This window comes from Cricetulus griseus, chromosome 3, assembly GCF_003668045.3.
Source record: "Cricetulus griseus strain 17A/GY chromosome 3, alternate assembly CriGri-PICRH-1.0, whole genome shotgun sequence".
Lineage (NCBI taxonomy): Eukaryota > Metazoa > Chordata > Mammalia > Rodentia > Cricetidae > Cricetulus > Cricetulus griseus.
The window spans coordinates 187,918,623-187,939,077 of record NC_048596.1 but is presented as its reverse complement, the minus strand read 5'-3'; the positions used below and the strand labels follow the sequence as shown (position 1 = coordinate 187,939,077).

Genomic DNA, 20,455 nt, shown 5'->3' with positions numbered 1-20,455 from the left:
GCTCACGGCAAAGGGGCGTGTCAACAGCCGCGTGTGCCCCGGTGACTCGTACTGATGACGGATGAAGGGGGCGTTCCTGTTTTTGGGGGGCATACGAAGTCCGCCGTTGGGGGAGACAGCACATGGGGCGGGATCTATCATTAGATTAACCAATGAATTGCGGTCAAGCGGAGGGCGGGGAAATGGGCGTGGCTAAATTTATTGCCAGGCGTTGTGGGGCTTACTAGCCTGGGAAGTCTCAGGGTTTGGAGTCGGGGGTCGCCGACAGGCACCCCCACGATCGGGGGGTAAGGAGATGGCAGCACGCTGGAGCAGCGAGAACGTGGTGGTGGAATTTCGGGACTCTCAGGTGAGCTGTGCGTGAATGGAGCTGCCTGGGCATGCGCCTTCCGTGGCTTCCTTCCCCCTACCCCCCTCATCTCACGCCGGCCCCATCCATCACTTTGCCCAGGATGGGGAGATGGACGTGGTGTTGACCTGGAGCTCTCAGAGTCAGGAGAGCCTAGAGGAGCTTTGATAACTGGCCAGGACACGTAGGCGTGTACGGGGTTTTAGGGTTCCACACGGGTTTATGGGTCTTGGGACTCTGAGGCAGTAAATGCTGAAGGGATTCTTCCCTTGTTCAAGGTATCGAGCCGGGAGGTGTCCGCCCCCTGAGGCAGTCGGTTGCACTTGGTGACTTCGGGGAAAGTTGCAGAACTTCTCTGAGCCCCAGTGATTTGGACCAACCTCGCTTTGTAACATATTTGGGGTGAATTTGTGAAATCCTGCTTTATAGAGCCTCTGTTTCAGACCCCGACCTAAGTAGTTGCTACTGTGGAAAATATTGTTGACAAAGTAAGTGTATTGCATAGATCGGACATCTGTGTAAGCCCATGCCTGACATCACTCTTTACACATCAGTTTTCTTACCTGTAGAAGGGATGTCATTATACTACGGCACTGGCTTGAGAATTTTGAGGCCACATGCTTGTTTTTTTGTTTTGTTTTTCCCCCCACAGAGACAGGGTTTTTCTGTATAGCCCTGGCTGTCCTGGACCTCACTCTGTAGACCGGCTGGCTTTAAATTCACAGATCCCACCTGCCTCTGTCTCCTGAGTGCTGGGATTAAAGACATGTGCCACCACCACCTGGCATTAGGCTACATGTTTAAGACATGTGACACAGTGACAGGCATATGGCAAGCCTCAGATTGTTAACCTTGGGGGCCTGCAAGGTGGCTCAGCTGGTAAAGGTACTTCCTGCTAAGGCTGCCAATCTGAGTTCAATTCCCAGGACCCACATATCAGAAAGAGAGATACAACTCCTCTTACCTTCATACACAACCCATGGCATACCCATATACAGTAAATAAATAAACATAATAAAATGTATATCTTTAAAAATACTATGGAAATGTCTCATGAAGTGACTGTGCCAACAGGCCTGAACACCTGAGTTCCATTTCCAGGACCCATGTGGTGGAAGGACAGAACCACCTCCCAGAAGTTGTTCCTTGACCTCCACATGTATGGAAAGGCATTTGTGCTCACACTACATACACACAAAATTAATGGAAAAAAAAAAAAACTAATACAGGCCAAGTGGTGGTGACGCACGCCTTTAATCCCAGAACTCGGGAGACAGAGGCAGGCGGATCTCTGTGAGTTCAAGGCTAGCCTGGACTACAGAGCGAGTTCCAGGACAGGCTACAGAGCAATGCAGAGAAACCATGTCTTGAAAAACCAAAAAAACAAAAACAAAAACAAAACAAACAACAAAAAACTAATTTAACAAAAGGCCGGCCAGTGGTGTCTATTATTTTTAATCCAGTGCTGGGGAGGCAGAGGTAGGAGGATCTCTGAGTTCAAGGCCAGCCTGATCTATAGAGGGAGTTTCAGGACAGCCAGGGCTGTCCAGCCAGAGAAATCCTGTCTAAAACAAAATAAAACAAAACAAAAAAGTTTGCATTGGCTGAATATTTTTTAATGGTTTTTCTTTTCTGTCTTTCTTTAAATTAAAAAAAAAAATCTTATTACAGTGAGTGTGGGTGTATAGAGATTAGAGGATAACCCTTGGGAGCTGATTCTCTTCTACTGTGGAGTTTGAGCATCCAGCTCAGGTCAGCAGCCATGGTAGAAAGAATCTTTGTTCTATGGGCCATCTTGAAGGCACCCATTTAAAATGTTAGGTGTATGGTTGTTTTACCTGTATGTTTGTGTGTGTACCATGTGCATATCTGGTGACTGCAGAAGCCAGAAGAGACCACGGAGTTACAAACAGTTTTGAACCTTCATGTGGGTTCTGGGAATCTAATCTATATCTGGAAGAAGAGGAACTAGTGCTTTTAACCACTGGGCCATCTCTTAGGCCACTCCTACCCCCAGCACCCCACCTTTTTAAAGGTAGGGCCTCATATGTAACCTTGGTTGTCCTGGAACTCATGTAGACCAGGCAGGCCTCAGACTCACAGAGACCTTCCTGCCTGTCTCTCTCTCTTTCTCTCTCTCTCTCTTTTTTTAAAGATTTTATTTATTTATTATGTATACAACATTCTGCTTCCATGTATATCTGCACACCAGAAGAGGGAACCAGATCTCATAACGGATGGTTGTGAGCCAACATGTGGTTGCTGGGAATTGAACTCAGGACCTCTGGAAGAGCAGTCAGTGCTCTTAACCGCTGAGCCTTTTCTCCAGCCCCCTGCCTCTGTCTCTTAAGGCCTGGGATTAAAGGTGTGCACTACCACACCTGGCCTCTTTATTTAGACAGAGTTTCATGTACCACAGGTTGATTTTGAGCTTGATGTGTAGCTGAGGATGACCTTGAACTTCTGATCCTCCTGCCTTTACTTCCCGAGTATTGAGATCATTGGTGTGCACTACCACACATAGTTTTATGCAGCACTCAGGGTTTTGTGCATGCTAGGCAAGCACAATACTAACTGAGCTATATCCCTATATTCTTATAATTTTTCTATACTGAGTCTTCCAAATGCCAAGCTTTGTGCTAGGCAGTTTCTCTTCATATTCTTTTTCTATTTAATGAAAGAGCCGTGCAGGCTAAGTAGGTATTATCCTTTTATACCAAAAGGGGAAGCTGATCCCTATTTGGTTGATAGTGAGAGACTTGGCTAAGGCCTTCTTTATGTGACTGATGGCATTGGGATTTGGACAGTCTCTGACCCCAGAGCCAATTGTATTATTTTATCTCTCTCTCTCTTTTCTTTTGGGTTTGCAAGACTGGGTTTCTCTGTGGCTTCGGAGGCTGTCTTGGAACTCGCTCAGTCGACCAGGCTGACCTTGAACTCATAGATATCCGCCTGTCTCTGCCTCTCGAGTGCTAGCATCAAAGGTGTGCACCATCATCATCCGGCTTATTTTATCTCTTAATGGCTCATAATGTGTTATACATAGGTCCATAATAAATATTACATCTCCCTTTCCTGATACTTAGGACATTTCTTGGCAATTTCTATTTATTCAACAAATATTTATTGAATACTTTCTTATATTTTTGGTTGTAATCCTAACCTAAGGCTGAGTCATCTCTCTAGCCCTGAATACTTTCTGTGTTCCAGACTTATTCACTTGTTTATTTAATAAGGATTGGTTGACTTATTTCAGTTTTTATGTTTGTAGTGTGCATGTATATGTGTAGGCTTGTTTTTGCATGTGTATACACATGTGTAGGTAGGTGTACATGCAGGTTGGGGGCCCAAGGTTGATGTCAGGAATCATCTTGATAGCTTTTCCACCTTATTCATTGAGGCAGGGTCTCTCAGTGAAGCCTAGAACTTGCCAATGTGACTAGTCTTCCTCTGGGGGTCCCCTCTTTTAGCCTTCCAAGGCTAGAATTACAGGCAGGCTACCATGCCCATCCAATGTTTATGTGGGTTTCTGGGGATCTGAACTTTGGTCCTCAAGGTTGCAAGCAAGTATTCTGACTGTTGAGCCATTCCCCCAGTTCCATCCCCTTTTAAAAATAAGGATTTATTGAGCTCCTACTGGGTGCACACTTGCTAGGCTCTGTGTTAATATCCAGTTGGTCTACACTGAGGGACATCTAGATTACAGTAAATGGGTGATGTGAGTCTTCTTAAAACCCCATTATGTCTTTTGCCATGAGGATTAATATGTGAGGGAGCCACCCACCACTCTGCTCTGTGGTGCCCTCTGATAAGTAGTCGCCGTGGAGAATTTGACCAGCAGCTATTTGGATTAAGGGATCTTGAAACACTTGGTTCTGTCAGCATTGCCAGTGTGAGGCCTGCTTTCCCAAGGGAGGTGCCAGACTCTTAGGGGGAAAAACATATTGCCGTTACCCTTCTTGTTAATTACTTTCACTGGGGATCAGGACAGAGCTGAACATGTATCACGTGTCTAAGCCTGCTAATTTGGAAGATGCTAATCTATAAATCTTTTAATTCTCACAGAAACCCAGGAAGTCTCACCCCTATTTCTTTATAGAGATGTAACTGAAGAGACCTGCAGAGAGGGTGCTGACACCTATATTGGAGTGCTATGAAGTAGGAGCAAATAATTAAGCCTAAACAGCAGTTGACATGGCAGGGGAATAAAGTAAATTGGGTAATTTAACTGCCTTGTGGGAGTTTCTGTTTTTCCTTTGGATTTTTCTATTTAGCTGAAATGGTATATTTAAAGTGTGAATTTGCCTATTTTTTTTTTCTGATGCTGATTGGCAAGAGGCAGAAACCGATTTTATTAACTTTCTACTACCTAGAAAGAAAAAGCCAATGCTTCGTATTGCCTCTCTAGAAAAGATGGTCAGAATAATAAACTCAAAAAAAAAAGGATCCATATTCTTGTTGTTTGTTTATATCTTCTTTTTGAGGCAAGGTTTCTCTGTATAACGACCCTGGCTGCCCTGGAATTTGCTCTATAGACCAGGCTCAAACTCACAGAGATCTGCCTGCCTCTGCCTCCCAAGTGCTGGCGTCATAGGTGTGCGCCACCACCACTTGGTACCATTTTCTTATTTTATATTCTAAAAAATAATTTTAGCAAGCTGTGGTGGTTTGAATGAGAATGGCTCCCAGACTCATAGATTTGAATGCTTGGTCTGCAGTTGGTGGAACTGTTTGGAAAGGATTAGGAGGTGTGGTCTTGGAGGAGGTGTATCACTAGGGGCCAGCATTGAGGTTTCAAGTTAGCTTTCTCTGCCTCCTGCTTGTGCTTTAAGATGAAATTTTCATCAGTAGGTGTTGGCGCACGCCTTTAATCCCAGCACTCAGAGGCAGAGGCAGGTGGATCTCTGTGAGTTTGAGGCCAACCTGGTCTACAGAGGTAGTTCCAAGACATCCAGAGCTACATAGAGAAAACCTACCTCTAAATGTCCCCTCCTTCTCCCCCCCAAAAAGATGTAAGCTCTCAGCTACTGTTACAGCCCTATGCCTGTTTGCCTGTTGCCATACTTCCTGCCACGATGGTCATGGAATCTAGCCCTCTGAAACCATAAGCCCCCAATTAAATGTTTACTTTTATAAATTGCCCGGGTCATGATGTTTTGTTACAGCAATTGACAAGTAACTAAAACACAGGCTAAAGTGTTTGCTGTCAAGCTGATGACCCGAGTTTGGTCCCCAGGGCTCACATGGTAGAAGTAAAGAACTGACTCCTGAAAATTGTCCTCTGACTTCCACATGGGCACTGGGACATGTGTGACATGTGCACTTGCTATACCCAACACACACAAATAAATAAATGTAATTTTGGATATTTTTAAATTAGGGCTAGGGATGTAGCTAATAAGACAGTGCTTGCCTGTCATGCTTGAGGCCCTAGTTTTTTATTTGTTTCTATTTTAATTTATTATTATGATGATGATTGATGATGATGATGTGTGTAACCCACCTGTCTTTGCCTCCTTAGTACTGGGATTACAAGCACGTGTTACAATACCTGGCTGTTAAGAAAAACAAACAAATCCCCAGAGGACCCAGGTTTGATTTCCAGCACCCATGTGATAGCTCACAACTGTCTATAACTCCACTTCCAGAGCATTTAACAACTTCTGGCCTCTTCCAGCACTGGACACGCACAGAGCCCAGACATACATACTGGCAAAATACACATAAAGTAAAATAAAACAAGTGTGTGTGTGTGTGTGTGATGTGTTTGTACACACATTCATGTGGGTACCTGCAGAGGCCAGAAGAGGATATCAAATTCCCTGTACCTAGAGAGTAACAGGAGGTTGTGAACATCTGGGAACTGAACTCAGGTCCTCTGGAAGAACAGCAAACTCTCTTAAACACTGAGCTGTCTCTCCAGCCCCAATACACCTGGCTCTCTTTTTTTTTTTGTTTGTTTGTATTTTAAAACAGGTTTTCTCTGTAGCTTTGATTTGGAACCTGTCCTGGAACTCTCTCTGTAGACCAGGGTTGGTCTCAAACTCATAGAGATCTGCCTGTCTCTGCCTCCCATGTGCTGGGACTAAAGGTGTACACCACCACTGCCTGGCATACCTGGCTATTTTTATATGGATGCTGGGAATTAAACTCCGGTCCAGGCATCCTTGTAGGGCTGCTCACAATTGCCTATAACTCCAGCTCTGGGAGATCCAGTCTTTGGTTTCCATGGATACCAGTGCTCACATATACATATTCCCCACCAAGAGTCACATAATTAAAAGTAAAATAAATCTTTAGGAAAAAAGTTTATTTTGAAAACTGTAGACATTGTAGGGGTATTGTTAGTGGAAGTGACTTTAAGATATCAATACTAAACTGGGCATGATTATACACATGTTTAGTTCCAGCACTCAGGAGGCAGAGAGGCAGAGGCAGGTAGTCTCTGAGTTCAAGGCTAGCCTGGTCTATACAGTAAATTCCAGGACAGCAAAGGCTACATAGATAAACCCTGTCTCAAGGGAAAGAGAGAGGAAAAAGATATGAATACTGTCTTAGTTTGGTTTTTCATGGCTGTTAAGACACACCATGACCATGTCAACTCATTTATTTATTTGTTTGTTTGTTTATTGAGACAGGGTTTCTCTGTAGTTTTGGAGGCTGTCCTGGAACTCACTCTGTAGACCAGGCTGGCTTTGAACTCACAGAGATCCGTCTATCTCTGCCTCCACAGTCTTGGGATTAAAAGTGTGTGCCACCACCACCCAGCTTGACCATGGCAACTCTTATAAAGAAAGCATTTAATTGGGGTGTCTCACTTACAGTTTCAGAGGTTCAGTCCATTATCATCATGGTGGGGAACATGGCAGCGTGCAGGCAGACCAGGTACTGGTAGTTGAGAGTCCTACTTCTTTTTTGTTTTGTTTTGATTTGTTTTGTTTTAAACCGATAGTTTTATTGAACCAGCTGCCAAATTTAGATTACACTATGATTTGAGTAAGTAAGTTTTATACATTTGTTAAGGGTGTAATATCATTCTGCTACATAGGAATATTCAAATTTCCATAAAATTTTATTGACTAGGATGTCATTTCTTATTGTAGGTTTTTGGGACAGCTTTTTATTATTATTATTATTAATTCAAGTTAGGGAACAGGCTTGTTTCACATGTAAGTCCCTTCTCCCTCTCCCTCCCCTCACCCCCATCTCTCCTCCCCCACCCCCAATCTGTCCCCCACCCCATCCACCCACCACTCCCCAGGCAGGGTACTCTCTGCAAAGTCCACCAAATCTTCCTGTGCTGGGCCTGGGCCCTTCCCCATGTGTCCAGCTCAGTGTGGACCTGCGCGGGTGGTGGGTCCGGTGGGCGCCACGTGATGAGTGAGCAGCCCGCAGCCAATAGTGCTAAGGTTTTCTTTATTGAGATACACCAGTCAAGCGAGAGGGAGGGAGCTGGAACCAGCGCCAGTGGGGGGGGGGGGCAGAAGAGAGAAGGACTTTCCACGTGAGCCCCGCTCTTTTTAAACCTCCTTCTACGTCATCTCAGACTTCACCTCCCTGCCCTCACAGGCATTTCCCGGTACACCTGTCGAGTTACCTGGGGCGGGGCTAGGGTGTCCCTTCACGTGGGATGGGCTCTCAAAGTCCCTTCTTACACCAGGGAAAAGTGCTAATCCACTTCCAGAGGCTCCCTGGAGTGCAGAGGCCTCCTTTTTGGCGTCCATGTTCAGGGAGCTGGATCAGTCTTGTACTGGCCTCCCCGACAGCATCTGGGGTCGATGTGCTCTCCCTTGTTCAGGCCAACTGTTCCTGTGGGTTTCTCCAACCTGGTCAGACCCCTTCGATCTTCATTCCTCCCTCTCTTCAACTAAATTCCAGATTTCAGCTCAGTGTATATCTGTGGATGTCTGTCTCTGCTTCTATCAGCCACTGGATGAGGGCTCTAGGATGGCATAAAGAGAAGTCATCAATCTCATTTTAGGGGAAGGGCTTCTAGGCTATCCTCTCCTCCATTGCCTGGATTGTCAGATCTTGTCATCCTTGTAGGTCTCTGGAGATCTCCCTAGTTCCAGATCTCTTCTCGGACCTATAGTGGCACCCTCTAATATGGTATCTTTCATTCTGCTCTCTCTCCTCTATTCTTCCCCCTACTCAATATCTCTGCTCCTCCATTTCCTCTCCTCTACTCCTCTTCTTGTGCTCTTATTCTGGCAGCACCCTCTCCCCTACCCTCATGCTCCCAATTACTTCAGGAGTTTATGCCACTTCCCATTCCTGGGGTCTATTTATCCCTTAGAGTTCTTCATGTTTCCTAGTTTCTTTGGTGAAGAGGATTATAGGCTGGTAAACCTTTGCTCTATGTCTAAAATTCATATATGAGTGAGTACATACCATGTTTGTCTTTTTGTGACTGGGTTACCTCACTCAGGATGGTTTCTTCTAGTTCCATCCGAGAGTCCTACTTCTTGTAGACAACAGGAAGTAGACTGATTGTCATACTGAGGGAAGTTTGAGTAAAAGAAACCTCAAAGTCTGCCCCCACAGTGACACTTCCTGCAACAAAGCCACACCTCCTAATAGTGCCATTCCCTTTGGGGGCTATTTTTCTTTTATTTTGGGAGGCTGGTGTTTTAAGGCAAGGTTTCCCTGTGGCTTTGGAGGCTGTCCTGGAACTAGCTCTTGTAGACCAGGCTGGTCTCAAACCCACAGAGATCCGTGTGCCTCTGCCTCCCGAGTGCTGGGTTTAAAGGTGTGTGCCACCATCGCCCAGCTTTGGGGGCTATTTTCTTTCAAACCACCAAAAATACAAAGTTTCTAATACCAGCATCTAGGAGGTAGAGACAGGAGGATCAGGAATTCAAGATCATCTTCCACTACATAGCAAGTTTGAGACTAGCTTGCGTTATAGGAGACCCTATTTAAAAAACCAAACAAAACCCCTGACAACAAAAACAAAACTTGAGTCCAGCACAAGAACAAAACAGTAAATTAGATTTGAATTAACTTGTTTGTAAAAAAAAAAGTGGTGAGAAGTATGATGTAGCACAGAAGTCAGGGTTTGGAGCCAGAGTGCTGTGCTGGATCCAGGTGACCCCACCAGTGTGCCCGGTGATCCTGGCTTACTACCTTTCTAAGCTTCAGTTTCTTCATAAAGCAAACACCAGGCACTTGTGCTCCCCAGAGCACTCCCAGGATAATGAGTAAGTACAGCAAAAGACTACAAAGCAAAATCAAAGAGCAAAGATACAGGGAGTAGAGAGATTGGACAAAAGGAGCCCCAGCCTCCCTGGGGTCCTTTCGTGGTGGAGTCACATAGGACATTAATTCCTCCAGTGTCAGTGCCCCAAGTGTTGTTTGGATCCCGATGGATTAGGAACTACTCATGTACCACAAGTGCAAACTCTCCTCAGGAGCAAAGCATGCTCCAGAGTAGCCACAGGGAGCCTCAGCATTGGTGTGAACACTCCCAAAATCCCAGTTCTCAGTCTGCAGCTAAGAGCTTACAGGGAAACTTATAAGGCTAGCCTAGGCCTGTTGCCCTTCCTCTTCCCTGCTTCATCTGTAGAGTAGCTGGGAGGGTTAAATGAGGGTATCTGTGCAGAGCACTTAGCACAGTGGCCAACATATTTTAAGTGCTTTATACGTGTTGTTAGTACAATGGAAATATGACCTAAGGCAGAAACCAATGTGCCTTCATGGAATACACTTGGAGCTGAGAAGATCTTTAGATGATGTTCATCTACCCTCATATTTTATACATCAGGAACCTGAGTCCTGTAAAGATGAGGTGACTTCCCCAGTGCTATCCTCTGTGTGGCATTTGAGTTTGCAGAGAGGTGAGATGTTCCTGTATTAAAGGGGTAGACTTCCCAAGAAACACCTCTTTTGCTGAGTGTATGAACAAGAGCCTTAGATAATTTGTAGTTATGTTAGACAAAGATAGCTCAAAGACAGCTTTGGCAGCAGTGTCTGTCTCTATAATTTATATAGAGATAGGATCTTTCCTTTGAAATGGTCTGATTCTTGTTGTATCAGTGGGTTTCAGCTTGTGGCTTCAGTCTTTGAAATCTGATAATGCATTTATTACAGTCTTTTCTCAGGCCGGTGACAAACTGGTATTAGGAGAATTGACCCAGGTCTGGTTTGCATTGATTGGAAGGATGAGCAGACAAAATGCTTTTCCTTTCTCCCTTCCTCCCTTCCTCCCTCCCTCCCTCCCTTTCTTCTCTTTGGACAGGGTTTTGTGTGGCATAGTCTGGCCTTGAATGCACTGTTTAGCTAAAGATGACTTTGATAGTTCCAGGACAGCCTCCAAAGCCACAGAGAAACCCTGTCTCGAAAAACAAAATAAAACAAAAAAACAAACCAAAACAAAACAAGATGACTTTGACTTCCTGGTTTTCCTTGCCTCTACCTTCCAAGTGCTGAGGTTACAGGTATATGTTGTTATGCCCAGCCCAAGATCAGTTTAATTGCAAGTCCAAAAAGGATTTGTAAAATAATTTATTCCTGTCATTTGGCTATTATTAAGTACATAATTACCCATTGTTGTCTTTTAAAAAATGAAAATATTAAAACATAAGCTTTTTTCTTTTTCTTTCTTTTTTTATTTTTATTTTTTAAAGTTCTTACTGTGTAGCCTTGGCTGGAATTCATTATGTAGATCACGCTAGTCTTGAACTCACTGAGTTCCTCTTGCCTCTGCCTCCCAAGGCTGAGACTACAAACGTGTACTACCACACTCAGCTGCATGAGCTTTCTTTGGTAACAGATCTTTGAGCTGTAGTTAGTTAACCATACAGTTCACCTGTTTAAAGTGAACATCCGAATGAGTTTTCATGTCTGTCCATCATCATCATCATTTTTAGAACATACTCATTCCCCCAGTCTGAATCTGTCACTTTGTAGGTCCCTGGTCCCCTAGCCCTAGGAGATAATCATGTCTCTACAGATAATGCCTATGCTGAACATTTCACAGAAATGGAATTATATATGGTCTCAGTGACTGAGTTCTTTCACACTTCTTAATGCCCATCCATGCTTGTAGTATGTGTCAGAGTTTCATTTCTTTTTATAGTTAAGTATAGTCCATTGTATAACTATATACCATCTTATCATCAATTGTTGGACATTTGAATTGTTTCCATTTCTGGGGTACAATGAATAATGTTGCTATGAACATTAATGTACAAATTTTTGTGTATCGTGTTTAAAACTTAAATTGGCTAGGCGGTAGTGGTTCATGCCTTTAATCCCAGCACTAGGGAGGTAGAGGCAGTCGGATCTCTGAGTTCCAGGACAGCCAGGGCTACACAGAGAAACCCTGTCTCGAAAAACAAAACAAAACAAAGACTTAAATTGTCTTTAACACCAGATACTCATTGAAATAATATATTATTCAATATATTATTGAATATATTATTATAATATATTATTGAATGCCATGTGCTAGGCATTGTGCTAACAAATTGATTTTCACCCTCAAGGAAATTGCAGTCTAATGGAGGAAATGCACTAGTAGATAAATATGATTACAGTATCTCAAGTGCTAGGAAAAGAGAAACCCTAGGTCCCGGGGAAACACTGAAACAGCTAATTCACACTAGGTGTGTGTGAGGGGATGATCCAGCAAAACCTCAGAAGAGTTTATTCTGAATCCCAAAGGGGAGAGTTGGGGATCTGTGTAATTGCAATGCAAGCATGCCGAACTGAATCTGGATCCCTGGTACCCACATACAAAGCTAGGCATGGTGGTGTACCCCTGGGAGCCTAGTGCTGAGGAGGTAGAGATAGGATCTTTAGAGCTTGTTGGCTAGCCAACCTAGCTGAACCAGTGAGTCCTAGGTTTCAGTGAGAAACTCTGCATGTAAGTAAGTAAGTAAATAAATAAATAAATGTAGAAAGCAATTGAGGAAGACATTCCATGTAGACCTCTGACTTCCGTACTCAGGAACATGCATGTACATTGCACCTACCACACTACCACTCATCACACACACACACACACACACACACACACACACACACACACACACAGACAGAGAGAGAGAGTGGACAGAAGTGTCTTCCAGGCAGAAGAAGTGACTGGTGTAAAGGTGGTCCTGAGGTGAGAGAGGAAGAGACAGACTTGAGTTTTGAGGGCTGGAAGGAATTCATTTTGAAGAATTTATAATGGCAGGGATATTGGGACAGGGTTTTGGAAGGGAGAGGTACAAGAAGCTCCCGGGTGGTCTTTAACTCTACACTAAGGATGCTCAAACCTGCTGACTCAGCAAAACCAAAACCAGATTTAGCTTCAGCAGCAGCTTTGAGATTACAGGGAGCACAGCTGGTGGCAGGCTTCCGACTTTATCGGGTAAGAAGTGACAACCTCCACAGTGCAGAGGATGGGAGCAAGTCGTTGAGTGGGGAGAACCTAGGAAGGCATGTCCAAACTTAAACGAAATCCCAGTAAAACTGTATGCTGGAAGCAAGGAGTTTTAGGTCAGGAATATCATTGATTCAGATCCTGTCTTAATTTCTTTGCTAGGTGGTTTTGGCTTTGTTTGTTTTTGTGTGTTTCACTATATATAGCTCATGCTGGCTTTGAATTTGTGGTCCTCCTATTGCAGCCAGAGAAGTGTTAGGATTACAGGTATGCATCACCATGGCCAGCTTGCTGTGTGTATGTACATATTTATATGCAAGCACACACATACACACACACACACACACACACACACACACACACACACACACACACACACACACCATGGCATGCATGTACCATGTACTCTCTGTTAGGAATAATGCAGCATGGGTTGGGACCACAGGTGGTAGTCCCAGCACCTCGGTCCTGGTTCCGGGATGTAGTGGGTGATGGACGGCAGGCAGATGGGAAACAGAGACCCATAGACGTGACTCATATTGGAAGTTTTATTGAGGGGGAGATACAAAAATAAGGAAAGAAAAAGAGAAAAGAGGTAAAGAGACACAGACAGAGGACAGAAGAGAAGAGGGAGAGGAAAGAGACAGGAAAAGTCCTGCCCCTTCAGAGGAACAGCAGGAAAGAGAGAATGGAAGTGGGTGTAGTTTTTTGTTTAAAGAATTAGGGTATTGATGGGGCTGAAGAGATGGCTCAGAGGTTAAGAACACTGGTTGCTCTTCCAGAGGTCCTGAGTTCAATTCCCAGCAACCACATGGTGGCTCACAACCATCTGTAATGAGATCTGGTTCTCCTGGCCTGCAGGCACACATGCAAACAGAACACTGTATACATATAATTAAATCTTAAAAAAAAAAAAAAGCCAGGGTATATACACCTGCCATGCACAGGTGGGTGAGAGGCAGGGCCAGATTTGCCTGGATTACAACACCCTGTACCCCCAGTAAATAAGTAAATATGTAAAAGTAATATGATGATTTATAATATATTTGTAGTTTTATTTATTTATTTTTCCCGAGACTGGGTTTCTCTGTATTGCTTTGAAGCTTGTCCTGGAACTCGCTCTGTAGACCAGGCTGACCTGGAACTTACAGAGATCCACTTGCCTCTGCCTCCCGAGTGCTGGGACTAAAGGCGTGCACCACCAATGCCTGACTATATATTTGTAAATTTGATGCATTTTCAAGTTATTTAAAATGCTACTAGAATATTCCATTGTCAAGATGTGTAAGTAAACAGCTCTGTTCAGAAAACATTTGCTGTATTTTGGGGTAGAACTCCTGAGACAAAAGGCATGGTATTTTTGAACTGTTGCCAGATCATGCTTTATTAGTATTCTATTATTGTATACTGCATGGCTGTTTTCTTTGTTCAATGTCTCACTGCCAAAGTCAGGGCATCTTTGAGCTGTGTTTTCACTTGGAGGCTTCACTTAGGAGGAATCCACTTTCAAGCTCGTTCAGGTGTTTTCAGTATCCACTAGGGGTATTCAGTATCTAGGGGTCTAGGGCAGAAGTTCCTAATCTTTACTTCATGTTACTGAGGGTTTACTCTCAACCCCCAGAGATCAGGTCCTGTTATTCATCATCCCAAACAGAAAGTCTATGCCCATTAAACATAATTCCCCCCAACCTTGTTGGCCTCTACATTCTGTTTCTAAGAGCTTTCTTGCTGTATTACTTATTTTTTGGGTGTTATTGTTTCTGTTGTAATATAATACCATGGCCAAAGGCAACTTAAGTAAGAAAGGGTTTATTTTGGCTTATGGTTCTAGAGGGAGAGTCCATAATAGCAGGGGAGGCATGAGGGCCAAAACAGGAACTGAGCAATCACATCTCCACCACACACGGAAGCAGAGGGAGGATAAGAAGTGGGGTGAGGCTATAAAGCCTGCTCCTAGTGACTTGCTTCCTCCAGCAAGGCTCTACTTCCTAAAGGTTCCATAACTTTCCCAAACAGCTCACAGCTGGGGACCATTGTGTTTAAATACATGAGCCTATGGGGACCTTTTTCTTAATACTGGTCTCTTGTTTGGTGTGTTTCACTTGGCTCTTGGTATAATCTTTTTATTTTTATTTCATGAGCATGTTTTTGCCTGCATGCACGAGGGTGTCAGATCCCCTGGAACTGGAGTTACAGACAGTTGAGAGCTGCCATGTGGGTGCTGGGGATTGAACCTGGGTCTTCTGGGAGAACAGCCAGTGCTCTTAACCGCTGAGCCATCTCCCAGACCCAAACTTGGTATAATCTTTTAGGAGTCATTTGTGAGGCCAGGCAGTGGTGGTGCTTGCCTTCAATCCCAGCACTCAGGAGGCAGAGGCAGGCAGATCTCTGTGAGTTTGAGGCCAGCCTGATCTACAGAGCAAGTTCCAGGACAGTCTCCAAAGCTACAGAGAAACCCTATTTCAAAAAAAGCTACAGAAAAACCTTGTTTCATTTGTGTTGTAGCATATATCGGAATTTCCGTGCTTTTAAAGGCTGAATAATAATCCATTGTATTGCTGACCATATTTTCTTTATCTTCCTTTCATCCCCTGATAGATACTTGAGTTCTTCAAATTTCCTTAAGGCCAGCTGATTTGGCCCCATGCTATATCAGTAACCCATTGGCAGCTATAGCTGAAGAAGTGTTTTATTAGCCTTGCACAACAGGGAGGGGATGTGTGCATCAGGAGCCCAGAATCTTGGGGCTATGGTGGGATTCTGCTGCCAGGTGTCCTCTAAGAAGACTCTGCCCCCTGTTGGAAAAACCATCTTGTCCTCTTTATAGCACTAATCCATAAATCACACAGCAGAGTTCTAGAGATGGCATGGCAATCAAGCTTACCTTTGTAGCCAGGCTTCTTTCTGCTCAGGGGAGATTAAAGACATGTGCCACCACTGCCAAGCTGGATGACATGTTTTTTAAGTGGTAAGGTAAGTGTGAGAAAGCCATTAGTAAAGCTAGTGAGGGGGAGAGATTAGTGTTTACCATTTATAGTTTATGATTATGATAGCATGCATGAAGTGAATTCTTCCAACATGCTGTCTTAGAAAGAACTTAGAGCATTTAGTGACCAATAGTGACAGTGTAAGGCTGTAACTGCCAGGATTCAAGTCAGCCACATGCCTCACTGTCACTAGACATGGTGCAGTCTTTTGGAGATGGGAATTGAATCATGACGATTGTGCTCACCAGGAACTGGGGGATGGAAATTCAGACTGAATGTGAATGGGATCTATTAGTAACAAGAATATTACCCTGGAGGAAGTGGGCACAGGGTTATGTGTGGGAATATGCTCAAAGTACATTATGAACTCGCATGGAAATGGCCTTATATAATCCTGTATAATAAAAAATAGCTAAAATATTAAGAATGAAACCTTGGATTCAGCAGGGATGGTGTTTGAATAATATGCCATATGGCTTCAAGAAGGTTCCACATGATATGGAATGAGTGTACTTTGTGAGTATATAGGTGGCAGTGTCCCGGGTTAGGTTTTTCTTGGGAGAGACTGTTTAGTAGCTGCTTCTTGCTCTGTGCTAGTTACATTCTCTGAGAGTTCTAGAACTGCCTTGGTTGTGTATAGTCCTGCTGTGTGTGTGTGTGCGTGCGTGCGTGTGTGCGTGCGTGCGTGCATGCGTGCGTCTGTGTGAATTAAAAGGGCTTAAAGCAGTGGTTCTCAGCCTGTGGGATGCAACTCCTTTGACGAACCTCTATCTCCAAAAATATTTATATTACAATTCATAACAGCAGCAAAATTACAGTTATGAAACAGCAATGGAAACAATTTTATGGTTGGGGTCACCACAACAAGAGGAACTGTATTTTTTTTTCTTTTTCAGTTTTTCGAGACAGGGTTTCTCTGTATGGTTTTGGAGCTTGTCCTGGAACTTGTAGTCCAGGCTGGCTTCGAACTAACAGAGAACTGCCTGCCTCTGCTTTCCGAGTACTGGGACTAAAGGTGTGTGCCACCAACGCCCAGCAAGGAACTGTATTAAAGGAACACAGCATTGGCAAGGTTGGGAATCACTGGAAAATATCCAATGCAGAGAACTAATACCTGATAGCGATTGTTGTTAGTTGGGGACTGCCTGAGAGGAAGCAGAGCCAAACATAGGTCTGTCTTCTCCCCCTGGCTATTTTTCTGGCAGAACTGAAACTGTGTTCTTTCTCATAGGCAACTGCCATGTCTGTGGACTGTCTTGGGCAGCATGCAGTGCTTTCTGGGTAAGTGAGCCTTCAGAGTTTGTCTGCCACATGTTCTGGGGAACACACTGTAAGTTTCTGAGAAATTGGAAACTATCCTTAAGTTGGAAGACAATGAGAGGGTTTAGTATTCACGTCCTAGGGACCATCAGGGCACTTGCAGGGATTCTTTGCAGCTTTTTGATTTTTTTTCTCTCACGGGTAAGCAGTGAACTCACATTTTAGTGATTTGTAGTTTGGGCTTGCGATTGCAGTTTTCTGTCTCTTCAAGGAATCACTGTAGTATGGTCAAAGAGGCACTTAGGAGGATTGAGGGGCCTGGTTCTAGTTTGATGGTGCAGTGAGCTTTGGACATGTAGTCAGTTTACATAGCTGGACTTTGGTTTCCTCCTGAAAGAATTTTTTAAAACTATTTATTATTTATATGTGTATATGTATGTGCATGTGCATACATGTGTGCCATGGTGCATTTGTGGAGGTGAGAACACCACAACTTTGGGGAACCAACTCTTGTTTTCCACCCTAAGATCTGGGTATCAAATTCAGGCTATCAGGTTTATGTGGCAAATGCTTTTACCCACTGAATCATCTCACCAGCCCTCAAGAAGCAATTCACTTCCACCAAGAGGGAATTGAACTACATGGTTTTCTCACTCAAAAACTGTAAGATTCTGCCTTTGCTAATAACCCTAGTGTTGAACCAGAATACAGTTAATGTGCAGAGACCCCATCCCTTTCATGTTACTTAAGCTCCCTGCCCTTCCCTCTCAAATTTAGCTTTATTTTCTATAATTTCATTGGTTATTTGCTTACTTTTTGAGACTGAGTCTAACTGCAAAGCCCTGGCTGGCCTGGAATTCATTTTGTAGACCAAGCTAGCCTTGAACTCACAGAGCTCCACCTGCCTCTCTCCCAAGTGCTGGGATTAACAGTGTATGCTACCACTGCCTGGATGGAAATGCTGATATTTCTATCATCTAATTTCTTTTCTTTTTTTTTTTAAGATTTTATTTATTTATTATGTATACAACATTGTACTTCCATATATATTATGTATATCTGCACACCAGCAGAGGGCACCGGATCTCATAATGGATGGTTGTGAGCCAACATGTGGTTGCTGGGAATTGAACTCAGGACCTCTGGAAGAGCAGTCAGTGCTCTTAACCTCTGAGCCATCTCTCCAGCCCATCATCTAATTTCTTAATCAGTTAGAAAAACAAAACAAAAAATGAACCAAACAAAATAAACCAGAATTAGGACTGGGGAGCTGTCTTAGCCAGTAAAAATGTTTGCCATGCAAGTATGAGGACTGTTTTTGAGCCCCAGGACCCATAGAAAACGTGGAGCATGGCCCATGCTGATAGTCCTAGCACTGGGGAAGTGGAGACGGAGGGCTGCCTGAATCTCATTGGCCAGGCAGCCTCGATGAACCCACAAGCCCCATGGTCATCGAGAGACCCTACCTAAAACAAAAATAAAAATAGATAGGGCTCTGAATCCACTAAACATGGCTCATATGAACTCATAGAGACTGAAGCAGCAAGCAGAGGCCTACACAGGTCTGCCCCAGGTCCTCTGCATGAATGTCACAGCTTTCGGTTGAGGGTGTTTGTGTAGCTCCTGCCTGTGAGGGTGGTGGGTCTCGACTCTTGTGGCTGCTCTTGGACGCTCCTCCTCCTGTTGGGTTGCTGTGTCCAACTTCAATAGGATGACTTTTGCTTCATCTTATATTTTATTTTGTCATGTTTGTTACCTCTTAGAAGCCTGTCCTTTTCTAATAAGAGACAAAAAGGGAGTGGATCTGGAGGGGAGGAGAGGGCGAGAGGAACTTGGTAGTAGTGCAGGGAGGGGAAACTATAATCAGCATATATTGTATAAGAAAAGAATCTACTTTCAATAAAAGAAAAAAAAGAATTTTAAAATATATGTAGTGTGATTTATGGGTTATGCTAATATGAAGTGAGTAGTTAAAATAAATTTACAAATATATGTGCTTATGAAGTCACCATTCTGATTATAGTATTTTTTTTTTTTTTTTTTTGCATGTTAGAAGGCCCCTTCCAATCTGAAGTGTGTGTTTTTAGTTTGGGAAGTTTTTCCTGCCTTATATATATCCTTGATAACTTTCTCCCCCCTATTTTCTCTTTCCTCATTCTTTATTCTATAGTTGTGTTAATTCTCCTATGTGGGTTCTTTTCTGGCCTTTTTCTTTTGTTCTTCATTCTAAGAGTTTTTTATGATCACTTCCAGTCCCCCTATTAGATTTTCCTTTGGGATTTATTTCTTTGTTATTTGTTTGTATGTGTGTGTGTGCCTGCACAAATTCATGTTGGGGGTGTAGGTGCTCATAGCAGCCAGAGGTCATTTGATCCCCTAGAACTAGAGTTATAGGTGGTTGTTGAGTCACCTAATGTAGGTGCTGGGAACTAAACCTGGATCCTCAGCAAGAGCAGTAAGTGGGGTTTTAAGATGAAAAATATTATGTATATGAGTTTTCCTGCATTTAAATATGTGCACCAAGTATGTGCCTGGTGCCCTTGAAGTCCCTAACTAGGTATCAGATTTCCCAAAGCGGTAGTTACGGTCTGTTGTGAGCCCTTGTGTGGGTGCTGGGAACTGAACCCGTGTCTTCTGCAAGAGCACCTTTTAACTACTGGCCCATCTCTCTAGCCTTCTGTTAGATTTTCTTAATTTTCAACAATTGTTTTAATTTTCAAGAACTTTTTAAAGATTTGAATTTCTATTTAAAATGTGAACTCTCAAAAGAATAGACAGAGAGTGATAGAAAAGGGTACTCTTTTTCTGGCCTCCAGCTGTGGGCACATTTGCACATGCCCCTCCCCCAATAAAAAAGATCTTGACAACAACAACAAAAGAGTAAAGAATGATTGGAATAGTCATTTATATGCTTCCAGACATTCTTGGGTTGTTGTTGTTGTTCTGTTCTGCTTTTGCTTTCTAGCCCTCCCCCTCCTCTTTGCCTAGAGAAGGTGCCATCAGGTCCTGTACTTCAAATCAGCCTGATTCTGAGACACTTCCTGTCTTGAGCACTTGGGCTTGTTATCTGTCGTTACTCATTATCATTGCCATTTGTCCATATGCCTTCATTTCCTCTCCAGTCTTCTTTGCCTTGCAGCTTCCTGTCTTTTTTTTTTTTTTTTTAACTATAACTATATTTTGGTAGGGCTTTGGGGATTGAGGAATGTAATAAACACACATGTTTAGTCACTGGTGTCTAGCCTAAAGAGCCCCCTTTCTGCTGTTCTCCATTGTTCTGCACTGTGTCCGAGCACCCCAGTAATGCATAGCTCATGGATGTTGTAGTCTGTACTGTTTTTCCTTCTAATGGGAAGGTGCTGTCCTTTCTACTGCAGGAATAGGCAATTCCTCTGCTTCTAGGTCTTTGTTCTTCATTTACTTTCTTAGGAGATGTGTGAAAATCTGTCTTCTCTGTGTTACCCTTATTCTCCCTAACCATCATCCCTCTTT

General features: G+C 43.5%; 1 protein-coding gene across 5 annotated transcripts in view; it reads left to right on the top strand.

Annotated features, from left to right (window-relative positions):
• Positions 1-176: 176 nt before the first annotated feature.
• Wdr59 (WD repeat domain 59) overlaps positions 177-20,455 on the top strand; it is a 77,942-nt gene continuing 57,663 nt past the window's right edge. For 3 of the 5 annotated variants that reach the window (XM_027406039.2, XM_027406037.2, XM_027406035.2), the window contains exons 1-2: positions 178-349; positions 16,935-16,984. In XM_027406039.2, the coding sequence (XP_027261840.1) occupies positions 296-349; positions 16,935-16,984 (104 nt within the window). In that variant the 5' untranslated portion in view covers positions 178-295. Of the gene's footprint in view, positions 350-16,934; positions 16,985-20,455 lie in introns of all 5 variants that reach the window. The other 2 variants (XM_027406036.2, XM_027406038.2) reach the window with 1 other exon arrangement.